General features: G+C 38.4%; 1 protein-coding gene across 1 annotated transcript in view; it reads left to right on the forward strand.

Moving 5' to 3' along the window:
• CCDC129 (coiled-coil domain containing 129) overlaps nucleotides 1–410 on the forward strand; it is a 94,421-nt gene extending 94,011 nt beyond the window's left edge. The window contains exon 17 of the mRNA XM_023532038.1: nucleotides 319–410. Coding sequence (XP_023387806.1) covers nucleotides 319–410 — 92 coding nt within the window. The remainder of the gene's footprint in view (nucleotides 1–318) is intronic.
• The last annotated feature ends 12,637 nt before the right edge of the window (nucleotides 411–13,047 follow it).

Raw genomic sequence — 13,047 nt, forward strand, 5'->3', positions numbered from 1 at the left:
ACGATATTTTGAGATTTCTCTTCATTTGTGCTCAAAGTGAGACATATTTATACATATATCTAGGAAAACTCATAGTCTACTATATCATATAATACTTCTTTTTACAGACATATGTTATGGACTGAATTTTACCACTCCCCCAAATTTATAACTTGAAGCCCTAATCCACAATGTACTGCATCTGGAGAGAGGGTGCTTAAGGAGGTAATTAAGGTTAAATGCGGTCATAATGATGGGACCCTAATCCAACAGGACAGGTGAATTTATAAGAAGAGTACGAAACGCTAGAGACCTCTCTCTCTCTTCATATTTGCACAGGAGAAAAGCCATGTGAAGACACAGAGCAAAGGAAGCCATCTACAAGCCAGGAAGAGAATCCTCACCAGAAGCCGACACCGATGGCTACTTAATCTTGGACTTCTATCCCCTAGAACACCGAAAAAGTAAATTTCTGTTGTTTGAGCCACCCAGTTCTTGATATTTTGTCATGGCAGCCCCAAGCAGACTAAGATTTTTGTGTCGTAAAGTGGAGTGCTGCTGTGACAAATTTTCTAAAAATGTGGGAGTGGCTTTGAAACTGGGTGATGGGTAGAGGCTCAAAGAGTTTTGAGGTACATGTTCCCTTCTGAAAAATCTTTCTCATTTTTTGCAATATGAATAGGCTGACAATTTCCCAAATCTTTAAGTCTGATTCCTTTTTGCTTAATAATTCTTTCAATTTATCTCTCTCATCTTGTATTTTACTATGAGCAGTAAAGAAAAACCAGGCTGCACCTTCAACACTTTGCTTACGATTTCAGTTAAATACCCAATTTCACAGCTTGCGTGTACTACCTTCCACAAAACACTAGGACACAATTCAGCCAAGTTCTTTGCCACTTTTTTAAAAGAATAGCCTTCTCTCTAGTTCCAAATAGCCTCCTGCTCATTTCCACCTGAGACCTCGACCAGATTGCTTTTAATGTACATATTTCTACGAGCATCCTGCTCGTGATGGCATGTGTACTCTCTAAGACAATAGAAGCTTTCTCTCCAGTTCTCCTCTTTTCTTCCTGAGGCCTCAGCAGAACTGCCTTAAACATGTTTCTAATAATAATTACTTCAAGGCAATCTAAGCTTTCTTTGGCATGCGCCTAAAAAGAACTACTTTTCTCAAGGTCATGTCCACTTTCTCAGGGCAACCTGCATCTAATGACTGGTTGAGATGTGGGTATGTATGCCAAGCCCTCCTCGCCTCAACTTGGAACAACTCTCGAGGGCCACTGGCTTCAGAGTTCCCCATGGGGGTTACCTGAGATCTTTGTTGTGACTAGGGCCCAATCTCTCCCTCTGCAGGTAAAGCTTCCTTCTCTCCTTTCACAGATGTTAACTCCAAGAGTACTCCTTAATAAACTTTACATCTCCACTTCAGAATCTGCTTTCTTGGAAACCTAATCTGTGAAACTATTTTAGTTTGAGTTTTCTCAGAAGTAGATCCTGACACAGGGACACAAGTTCAAGTAGTTTGTTTGAAATGCGATCCCTAAAAACTCTAGTGAGGCCACAGGAAAGTAGGAGAGGGAAGAGATGAAAATCAAGAATGTGCTCTTTATCAAGCAAGTTAACGGTGGTGGGCACCCAGAGCTTAATCCCACTGGGGAAATCTGAGACCCAGAAGAGATCATGCTACAGAGTTACCCACCCAAAGGATGTGAGAGCTGGACTGTAGATTCATCAACTCTCATCAGTCATTGGTCGAAAGCTGCTCTAAGAGCATTAATTCCCCAATATTGTCAGATTGCTCTGTGTGCAAGAAGAATTGGATCCAAGCCTCGATCAGTGCACTGTAGGGTCTGGCAGTTGGAAACTTGGTCGGAATGGGGAAAAAAAGTAGCCAGAGGTATACGCGCTATAATAATTAAAACATTTAAGTTGCCCAAATACGCCAACAAACCACAGCAGGTTGTATTCAGGTTTCTGCCTATTACTAGAGCATCTACTGCACTAGCTTCTCTACCATTGAGATGTACCTTAGGATAGTCAAGTTGAACATAATCTCCTCTTGAAACTATGTCTGCTTGGTTCCCTCTTTTTACTAATATAAATATATATTTTTTATAAAAATATATATTTATATATATATATAAAATATATATATATATATATATAATTTAAACATCAGACCTGATCTCAGTTCTAAACTCCCTAGTGATATTTTTATTGGGTATGGAAATGTACATTGACAGTATTTCAACACTTTAAAAATGTTATTCCAATATTTTGTTTTTTGTTTTTTTTCTTTTGACTCCATGGTTTCTGATGAGAAACCTGCCATCACTTGAAGCATCAATTCCTTATCTGTAATGTATTTTTTCTCTCTGGCCTTTTCAAGATTTTTTGCTTTGTTCGTTTTTTGTTCTATGATTACGATGAGTCAGAGCATGGTTTTCTTGGAGTTTATTCTATGTGAAATTTGCTGAACACTTTGCATCTGCAAATATGTCCTTCACCAAATTTGGGAAATTTTTAGCCATTATTTCTTCAAATATATTTCTGCACCATTTTTTTCTCTTCTCTTTCCAGAACTGCAATAACACTGATATCAAAACTTCTGATATTGTCCCATAGTTCTTTGAGGCTCTGTTTATTATTTATTAAACTTTTTTTCTTCCATGTATTCCAGAATGGATAAATTTTATTGATCTACCTTCAAGACCATTGACTCTTTTCTTTCTCATCTCCATCCTGCTTTTGAGGTCTTCCAGAGGACTTTTTATTTCTGTTGTTATACCTATGAGTTCAAAATTTTCCATTTGGTTCTTTGATATACCTTCTATTTCTTTGCTGAAAATGTCTATCTTCCCATTGATTTCAAGTTTTCACCCTTACTTCATAGATCATATTAGAAGAGGTGCTTTAAAATCGTTGTCTGATAATCCCCATCTTGGAGTTTGCATGTGTTGACTAGTCTTTCCGACGAAGATTGTTAACATTTTCCTGGTTCTTTGTATGTCGAGTGATTTTGGATCCTATCCTGGACATTTTCATATAATGTTATAAGATTCTGTGTTCTGTTAAAAATTTTCTGGGAAATGTTGATTTTTCTGTTTTTCTGTTTGTTTGCTTTAGTAGGCTATCAATCAAGTTAGATTCAGATCACAGTCCTGACCCATACGCAAGCTGTGGTTTCAGTGTCAATTTGCTTGTCACAGCCTTTCTGTTCTGTCTGGCCCACCCTGCACATGCACCATCCAGTGCTCACTCCCAGACCTGAGTGGTGATCTGCCCTATAGTTCAGTTCTCAAAGCCTTTTTATGTTGCTTATGGTCAAGTCTTACGCCTCATAGCTCATGTTGAGCCTAACACTTTATATACAGATTTAAAGGATCCTTTTCTCCAGCTGACTCTTCTCTGTGATTCCCCACACACACTCACACTGTCTGATTCCTATGAGTTACTTGTCATGGGTTGGCCTGGAACACCATGGCTTTAGCATTCATGCACTGTAATGAACGTCCTGCAGCTGGGTCTACCTCAGGGAAAAGTACTAATAGAAAAGAGCCTGTAGATTCCCTGTTGCTGTAGCTGCCGCACCTGATGCCACCACCACTGCTGCTGCTATGGTCACTGCCATGGGACTGCCACTTCATGACTTGGACATGCCAAAAGTAGGGCTTAGAGAGGTAAAAGATCTTTCCCCAGAGATTCCTTTCACAGCCCTCTAACCCAAAAGAGAGGATTTTTCTCACAGCTTTTTCTGTTGCACAGTTTCAAGATTCAGGCTGCCCTAGAATATGCCAGAAAATATGGGAGAAAAGAAACTCATCTCCATGAGCTAGTTCTTTGAGTTTTTTATTCTCTGTTCCAGTTGACTTGCCATTATATACTTTTCAGAGTCCTTAAATAGCTGCTTTATAAATTCTGTTCAAGACTTTTAGTTGTAACTGGTGGAAAAGATGGGGTGGCATGCACTTACTCCATCTTAATTAGAACTGAAATTTGCCAACCTGTTTTTATATTCTCTTATTGTAGTAAAAAAATGCTAACACTTGCTTACTTTGTGCAAATACTGTGCTAAGCCTTTTACATGTATGATTTACATATGGAAAAACAACACACATTTGTGGCAAACGTCATTATCCCCATTTTAAAGATGAGGAAACCGAGACTTACAAGGGTTAAATGGATTGTGCAATGTCACACAATTGGAAAACCAGGTATCATCCTAGGCTGGTCTGGCTCCAGAGCCAAACTCTGAATCACTCTGCAGTATAGCCATGGCCAGCTCTTTTATGCAGCCTGAGTGGGGCCAGAGCTGCAGATGCTCTGATTACATGTGAGGATCAGGCAATAGTCTTCTCTGAGACCCATGTTTTCCTAGCTTTCAGCATTGATTAGGTCAAGTTGAAAGATGTACTTATGCGCAAGGCAGGTTGAGATTTAATATTGCTTTGTGTTGGTTATTGGGCAGGTGTTTGTTTAAAGGAAGTGGAAACAGGTGTGTGGGCCCTGATTCAATTACATGATGGAGAGAACACACTGATCCATGGCCATTTTCAAGGAGAGATGCTGATTGTGCTAATTAATCATTTGTCTGTCAGAACATAATAGAAAATGATGTTCCAGTTACCATTGGTATGGAACGCAAACTCATGTGTCTGGCTTTCCAGCAACCAGATGCAACTGTTTATGATGACAGCAATTAAGATACAGTACCTGAATCCTCCTGGATTACTATGTCTGAGATGGTTCGAAGAAATGGTATTTTTATAAACTCTTGCCAACAGCATGGGACATCATCCAACAGGAATTGTCTCTCTAAGGAACTTTTCCCTTCAAAGAGATTAATTGAGTCCTTTTAGATCGTGATGGCTTCCCAGAGATATGGCTGGTGGAATATTGTTCTGTTCTGTGTCTTGCAATACTCAGTCTACCTCACCTAACCAAGACATTTATGCTCATAATGGAGCATCGTAATAATATTTAATTCTTTCAGCTATGCACTTGCCACCCAATAGCCAGAGTGGTCTTTTTAATACCTAAACGAGGTACATTTCTTTCCTGCATAAGAATTGCCAGTGGCTTTTCAGTACAGTTTTAATTGAATCCTGGCTCCTTAACAAGATCTGCAAAGCTCTGCACGGCCCCGCCCTGCAAACTTCCATGACCTCGTTTCATATTACTCTCTCCCCCTCTCACACGACAGTCCAGATTCATGGATCTCCTTCCTCATTCCTGAACACATTACGGTCACTTCCACTTCAGGGGCATTTCCGCTGCTGTTCCCTCTTGGCATTTGCCATGCCCCTTTCCCCAGATACTCAGGTGGCTGGTACCTTCTCATTCAGATTTCCATTCCAGTGCCCCGTCTTCAGAAAGGCAACTCTACAGCCTATCCAAAATAGGGCTTCTTCCTACACACATCGCTGTATAATTTTGATCCACTTATCCTACTTTGTTTTCTTCATAACATTTATTGTATGGGCTTTTATTATTTCATTTGTTTTGTAGCCGTCTCCCTTGTTAGAATGCAAGCTCCATGGGAAAGAGACTTGTCTGTCATCTTTCCATATTTTATCCCCAGGCTTAAAACACTGCCTAACACATAATAAGTTCATAAAACAATTTGATGAGTGAACAGCCTAGAGAATTAATTAATTAGTTAACTAATCAATATATCGACACTAATAAACATTGGATTCACATAAATAAGACACGGTCTAATCCATTAAGGAATTTTTAGTTTGAGGAGGAAAACACGTAGAGCTAATAATCTGTCCATGTTACTTCTTTTTTTTTATACCTTTCAAAAACTCCTCATCCACAGCAAGGTTTCCAAGCCTGGGACCATCAGTTTCACCAGAAAGTGGAGAAGTTGAGAAAAAATTATTAGGACAAAATAGCAAGTTTTTAATAAAGTTAATGTAACCCAGGTAACAGTATTCTTCCCCTTGCCTCGGTAAATCTCCTTTTAAATTAGAAGAGTCATCTCCTGGTTACGGGGAAGGCAGCCACAAAAGACTGGATCTTATGATCCCACTTATCTAAAACAGCCAGAATAATCAAAGCTGTAGAGACAGAAAGTAAATTGATGGTTGTCTAGGGCTGCACAATGAGGCAGGAGAATGGAGTGACAGTCAAAGGGTAAAAGATTTCTTTTGGGAGTGAGGAAAATATTCTCAAATTAGATTACAGTGATGTTTGTATCATTCTGAAAATATACTAAAAATCGTTAAACAGTTCACTTTAATTGTATTGTATGTAAGTCATATCTAAATGAAGTATTACAGAAAATAAGGCGAGCATGCACACACTTGGGGCAGAGTGTTTCCAGAGGGAAGAGCAAGTCCACTCTCTGAGCTAGGAAAGAATTTGCCCTATTTAAGGCACAGAGAGAAAGTAAGGCCAGTGCCAGTGGAGAAAGGAGAAGTAAGTGGGGACCAGCTCAGACAGGGTCTACTAAGCCATGGTAGGGAGTTTGGATTTTTTATTTTGAACGTACTGAGAAGCCATAGGAGAGTTTGAAGTAGGATAGTGACATGATGTGATGCATAGTCACATTCTGTAAGATTGGGCTGGCTACTTTGTGGGCAAGTGACTCAGGGAGCATGAAAGGAATCAGGGAGACCTATTACGGTAGTTTGGGCGACACTCAGAAATGTAGTAGATTTCTTTTCCTTTCTCTTTTCTTCTCTCTTCTCTTCTTTTTATAATAAATAAAAAGCAAGGTCACTTTATATTTAGCAGAACAGATCTCATGAGTCGTCCCAGAAAAAGGCTCTAGCCAAAATACTTGATTTGACCCTGTTAACCTTTGGTACCTCAAAGAAGACGTACGTCACTGGTCACAAGAGAACAATCTATTAATAATGAAAAATTTAAACTACTCTTATATAATTCGTCCTTATAGAGAAGGGATTATCCCAATTTAGTACTAAAACCTGTTTTTCACTCCTAATAGCACTGTCAAAGTCAAACATAGACCACTTTATTTGCCTATGACAACTCTCTCCACACCAGTTTCCTAGCTTACAGCAGCCAGATGATTTTCCTACACAGCAAACAAGCTATATTTGAAAAAGGAACAATAAGGCATCTGTAGAAAAACTGCATTCACATTAGACTCCTCCTCTTGCCTAAGGGGTCGTGTCTGTCATGCAAGCTCAAGTGGGTGGCAAAGAATAGGCAGGCTTTGTTAGACCATCACTCATGTATTGAGATTTGAGGTCTGCGATTCAACACAATTTTCAATGGACACTTTCCCCAGGATTGAATTGCCGCCTACAGACATTTTGATTATAAAATATAATTTTAAAATGAGAGAATACAAAACACCCCTTCTTTTCTCTGGCCCCATCCTTACGAGTTTGTCAGTTTATCTCATAGAGGAAGTGTGATCAGCAGAGTACTGACCAGCCTTGGAATGCCCAACTCCAATCTGGGACTTTGTTAGCCCTCCTCCCAACCCGTGACAGGTCCCAAGCTCTCTCTCCAGTTGACCCAGATATTTCTATGTCAGGAGCCAATCAACCTTGAAGGTATGAGTGATTTGACACCTTGTCTTTCAGCCAGCTCTAAATGTTCATAACTTACCACATGCCCACTTGTCCATAAAATTGAGTCATACCCACTGGTGATTGTAACGATCATTTAAGATCCTGTTTATCAATTCTAAACTTGCCCTGTGCTTCAGTGCAATTTTCTTCCCAGTTCTCTCCTTTATGATCCTACACATCTCACTGGGAACTTTGTTTTACCCCGAATCTCTCTAACTGATAGTTGTTGACAATTATGACTCGGATTCTAGAGATATCATACTATGTTTTAAAGCAGGTAACTTTAGAACTTCAGGCCCAAGCCCTGTCTATAAACTGCTGTGAGACTGTCTTACCACCTCTGTTACAAAGTCCCGTTGTACCTCACTGGTCACTGGTTGCCTTGTGCCATGGTGATAGCTTCACAGGTCTACTGGTTCTCAGCTGTTAGCTACCTTCATATCTCCCAACACCACACTGGGGCACACTCTTCAACATCATGCTGTGGAGGATCATGGGACCCTGTCCCAGACCCCCTCTCTATCTAAATCCACCATGCCGGCATTTCCATTGTAACCACCCATAAAACCATGGGACATATCAACACACAGCCATGGGACAGACACATAGGCAGTCAATCAGAAGCTCAGATGGGAAGTAAGCTGTGAGTTTCCTCAGCTTTGGGGTCCCCAAACCTCTGTCGGGTATTCTCAAAGATCTAACAAGGATCTAACAGGGCACCAGATGTAGGGCACAAAATTCACACTAAAACCAAATCGTTTTCCCCCTTTTTTCTCTCCCCTAGCTTCTCCTACCCCTAACTCCACAAGAACGTTTGTGGCTGAGTGATGGGAATGTTTCTTTCATTATAACTTCCATTCTTTCATGTTACAAAGACTGATTCTGGATGTGTGAAAACTCACCTTGGGAATTTTCTAGAAAATTGATATGTTTTCTAAAGCCCTGTTTTCATGATTTTTCTCTTGATAAGAACTCTAAAATGCTCAAAGCTGAGCTGTAACTTGTTTTAGACATTATCAGTCCTCCCCTCCCCTGAGACGAGAAGCCTCAGACCTCACATCTCAGTGCTAATGTCAAAAACAAAAACAAAAACAAAAATGAAAAAAAAAACTGCTTGGCAAGGGCACGGGAGGTATATCTTATCAAGAAGGGAAAATACATTGTATGATCTTTAAAAAAAATTACACAGTTGAAAACATGGACACTGTTTCACGGCAGCATCATAGTCGATCATAAATTGTTTTCCAATACTGCTAATTCTGCATGTTGACATATAGATAGCTTCCTATGTTTCTCTCTTATTTATTAACAATGAAATATATATCTTTGTACATAGGACAGACAGATTTAGCAGATTAAACTAATAAAAGTAGAATTTCAGAATCAAAACATGAACATTTTTAAAGCTTTAGATACATGTTGTCAAAGTATTTGCCTCTCAACATAAACTCACCAAGGATGACCCTTAGTCCATATCCTCTTCACAATAAGTCAATATCATTCATTTAACTCTTTACCAATTTGATAGTTGAGTTTCATTTGCATTTATCTGAATATCAGTGAGATCAAACATATTTACATATACTTTAGACTCTTTTTTTCTTTTTTGGTTTTTAATTGCCTACTCGTATTCTTTGTGCATGTTTGGGAGTATGGAAATAAATGAAGAGCACTCAGTGAGAGCAAGCAGAGACTATTCATTTCAGGGCTTGCTATAACAAGAGAGTCAGCCCTCATCACTTGCATTTGGCAGTGATTCAAGGGCAGGCAGGCAAGTGGGAAAGCTTCCTAGAGAAATAAAGGGAAGGTTTCGAGTGTGCTCTGATTGGAAGTTGTTGGCACGGAGAAGCTGGAAATGAACTAACGAGAAGTGGGCCATCTTGTGGGATGGTTTGGGAAGCATATCTGACTTTCTTTAGTTGGTCTCGCATTGGAGCTGGGGCAAAAATTAGGCAAGGTGGCAGTAATTACCCAGCTGTGGCATTTGGGGGCTGATGGCTATAGAAATTGTGGGTCAGAGTTGATATTTTGTTTTGTTTTGTATTGTTTTGTTTAATGGTCTAGTAATTAATTATCTGTTTGTATATTCAGTCTTTTAGAAGGGAAAAGATATCTCCTTCTCTTTGATGTATAAGAACGCTATAAAATAGGGAGATTCAATCTTTAACATGTATGTTACAAATTGATGCTGAGTTTTGAATTTGTTTAAATGTGTTTGTTATATCAGCTTTTAAACTTTGTATAAACTATTAATTTTCATAGCCTCTGCTTTAGTTAGCTTGAAAAGATTTTTACATTCAAAGATCATAAAATATTCTCCTGTATTTTCTCCTAATACTTGTACTTCTTCTTTTAATATATTTGGAATTTATGCTGGTGAAAGGTGGGTGGTAGACAACTAGTTTACGCTTCATCTAAACTGATAAGCAATTGAGTCAGCATCACTTATTAACAAATCCATCCATTGCTTATTGATGTATTCCCACCAATAGCTTTGGTTTTAATGAGATTATAGGATCAGCATGTGAATTTTTAATTAAACTCTAAGTTTATGAAGTGCCTCATAGAGTTTTAAATGGTAAGAGTCCAGTGTGGAGGAAGGGCAGGGAGTAAACATTATTGTGGGCATTTAAAAGAAAATCCAGAACTAATTGTTGCGGTAGGAGCAAGCATCTGATCCAAAAGGGCTTAGCATGTATTTACAGTTTTTCCCCTCTAAACATATAATGAAATGCACAAGTCTTGAATATACTGTTCAGTGACTTTTGACAAGTGGGTAAACCTATGCAACTCAAAGTATTATCAAGATAGTAAATGTCACAATTATTTCAGAAGTTCCCACATGTTCTTTCTTCACCGAACCTACAGAGGTGATCACTATTCCAATTTTTTCCATCATACATTAGTTTTGCCTATTGTTGTCTATAACTTACTTTGAACTGTTTCAAAAATTATATGCACTAATGGAAGGATAGCGGAATAATTAGACGGATAACTATACAGAAAGTGAGTATAGTAAAATGTCAGTGATAATATCTGGGTAATGGGTATATATTATTTCCTGTAAAATGCTTTTGACTTTTTATATGTTTGGAAATTTATATAATAACATGTTAGAAAAGACAAAAGAAAAGCGAAAACCTAAACAAGAGCTAAAACACTTCTGGAAAAATCCAGATCAGGAGAATATTGCTAGATATCAAGAAAAATATAAAGATATGTTAATCAATGCAGTGTGGTAGTATTGCAGAAATAGAAAAGCTGACCAATGAAGCAGAATAGAGAACCCAGAAAAACCCACTACATTTATGGTGGGACTCACGTGACAGATCAATGGAGGAAGTTCTGCTTTTCAAGAAATGGGACTTGAATAATCGGTTCCCTATGTGGATAAATAAAGTAAGATTCCTTCTTGACGGTCTAATACCAGATGAATTCAGGTATATTCAATGAGAAGGCAAAACTGAGAATTTTGGAAGAGGTGTGCAATGTAGTTGGCTGATACTCAGAATTCATTCCTACTTTTTTCCAATGTGTATCCCTGCATTGCAGAAATCTTAAAAAAAAAAAAAAAAAGACATTTCTCAAACCCCGTAGCTAAGAACCAGAATACAAATTAGGTCTCATCAAATAGGTGCACTCACGTGAGATTTAGAAGGTAGTAATGAGGCCAGAGCCACCTACCTGTTGCTTTAGGCTGTTTTCAGCTTTTAAACAAGACCATGGAGGGTGCCACTGGCTCTCTGACCGATCGGTGGATGGGCAGAGGCAATGACAGCAGTGCTGAGCTGTGTCAGGCTTCAGTCACCAGCTTCAGAGCTGTCAGGATGCAGCTGATTCAATGATTGTGGCAGCTTTGTGATTATGGCTTTTTGATCCTGGATCCAGATTTCTTTAGAATAAACTCTCTCTTTTAAACCACCCTCTGGTTAGAATATCTAGTTTATGTTGTCTGCATTCGACCCTTACTGACACAAAATATATCAGACAATATCCTTATGGCCTTGTTGTGAGAAAGCGAGTTTTACACAGGACACATATTGGACAAGCCATAAATCAAAGGAATTCACATTTGACTTCTGTTTGGTAATATAAATAGAAAAAAACATTCACAAAATAGTCAATGATATCTGCTACTCATATGCTTGTCACAAATTAGAATCCAAAATATATTTTTTTAAAAAAGAATATGAATCAATAATAGAGAGGAGAAAAGTGAAAAAAAAATGGCAAAATACATGAACAAGAAGAAGTGTGAATGTCCCATAAACATACGAAATTACATTTAAACTCACTGGTAATCGACAAAATGTAGATTAAAACTATAAGATAAAATTTTGTACCTATCAGATCGGTAAACATTTAAAAAGTGAATAATACAAAGAGAGGAAAAACCAGAATTCTTAAATACCACTAATAAGAATATATCCTGCTACAACCACTTTAGAAAAGAATCTAGAATTATCTAGAAAAGTTCAACACAGTCATACTCTACCATACAGATATTCCACTGTCAGGAGTATATATTTGAGAAACTCTTGCATATGAATCAAAAAATAAGAATAAGAATATTTCTTGGAGCATCACTTCTATAGGACAAAAATCAGAAATAATCCAAATGTCCATCAATAGAATAGATAAATGGTGGGATAGTCGTTCAATGGAATACTATACAGCACTAAAAATGAATGAATCACAGCTAGCTATTGCCTAATTGTTCTTAGATCTATTCTTTTTCTTTCTCCTGTGAATTACGTTTGTTGAGTTCTCTTGCCAACTAACTTAAGGTCAGTTGTGCATTCTGTCCAATGGGATGCACAGGATGGAGGCTAGGGAATTGGAAGAAGGAGGAATCCAGGGTATTTCTTCCTCTTTTTCTCTGCTTTAGTGGACTTCTTCTGTAGTAATCCACATCTCTGCTGTTCCTCACCAGATAATTCCTTTCTCTATGAATTCAGCTCCTGCTAGGTCTTGCCAGACAACCCAGGTCTGGACTCAGGTTAAACTACCTCCTATGTCCTTCCAGCCCTAGTGGTAGTGGTGCTTTGTGAAGCTGGCTTGCTTCATCATTCTCTACTCGACTTTTCAGATCTCTCATCCTCCATGGAACCAGTGCCCTGCATTTTGTTTCATACCCAGAGCAGTGTTTGTTTTTCTGACTGGTCCTTAACTGATACACACAACTACATACATCACGAGTGGATCCCAAAACCCTTAAAAAGGGGTGGGGGAGGCAAATTGCAACAGAATACCAATATTGTAATTGCACTTACATAAGTTTCACAAATATGCAAAAATAATATATTGATTGGGGATACAAATGTGCTAAATGTATAAAGAAAAACTATGGGAAAATACTAACAGTGGAAATGTAGTTTCTTTACTAAATTACCCACTGGGAAAAAAAGATAGGACAACAGGATAGCAAAACCAAAATCCACTGACAACATCTCAACAAAGCAGGTGACAGGGTATCCATCTGAAGAACTATGCACAATATACCTTAGAATCT

This window comes from Pteropus vampyrus, unplaced genomic scaffold (assembly GCF_000151845.1).
Source record: "Pteropus vampyrus isolate Shadow unplaced genomic scaffold, Pvam_2.0 Scaffold75, whole genome shotgun sequence".
NCBI lineage: Eukaryota > Metazoa > Chordata > Mammalia > Chiroptera > Pteropodidae > Pteropus > Pteropus vampyrus.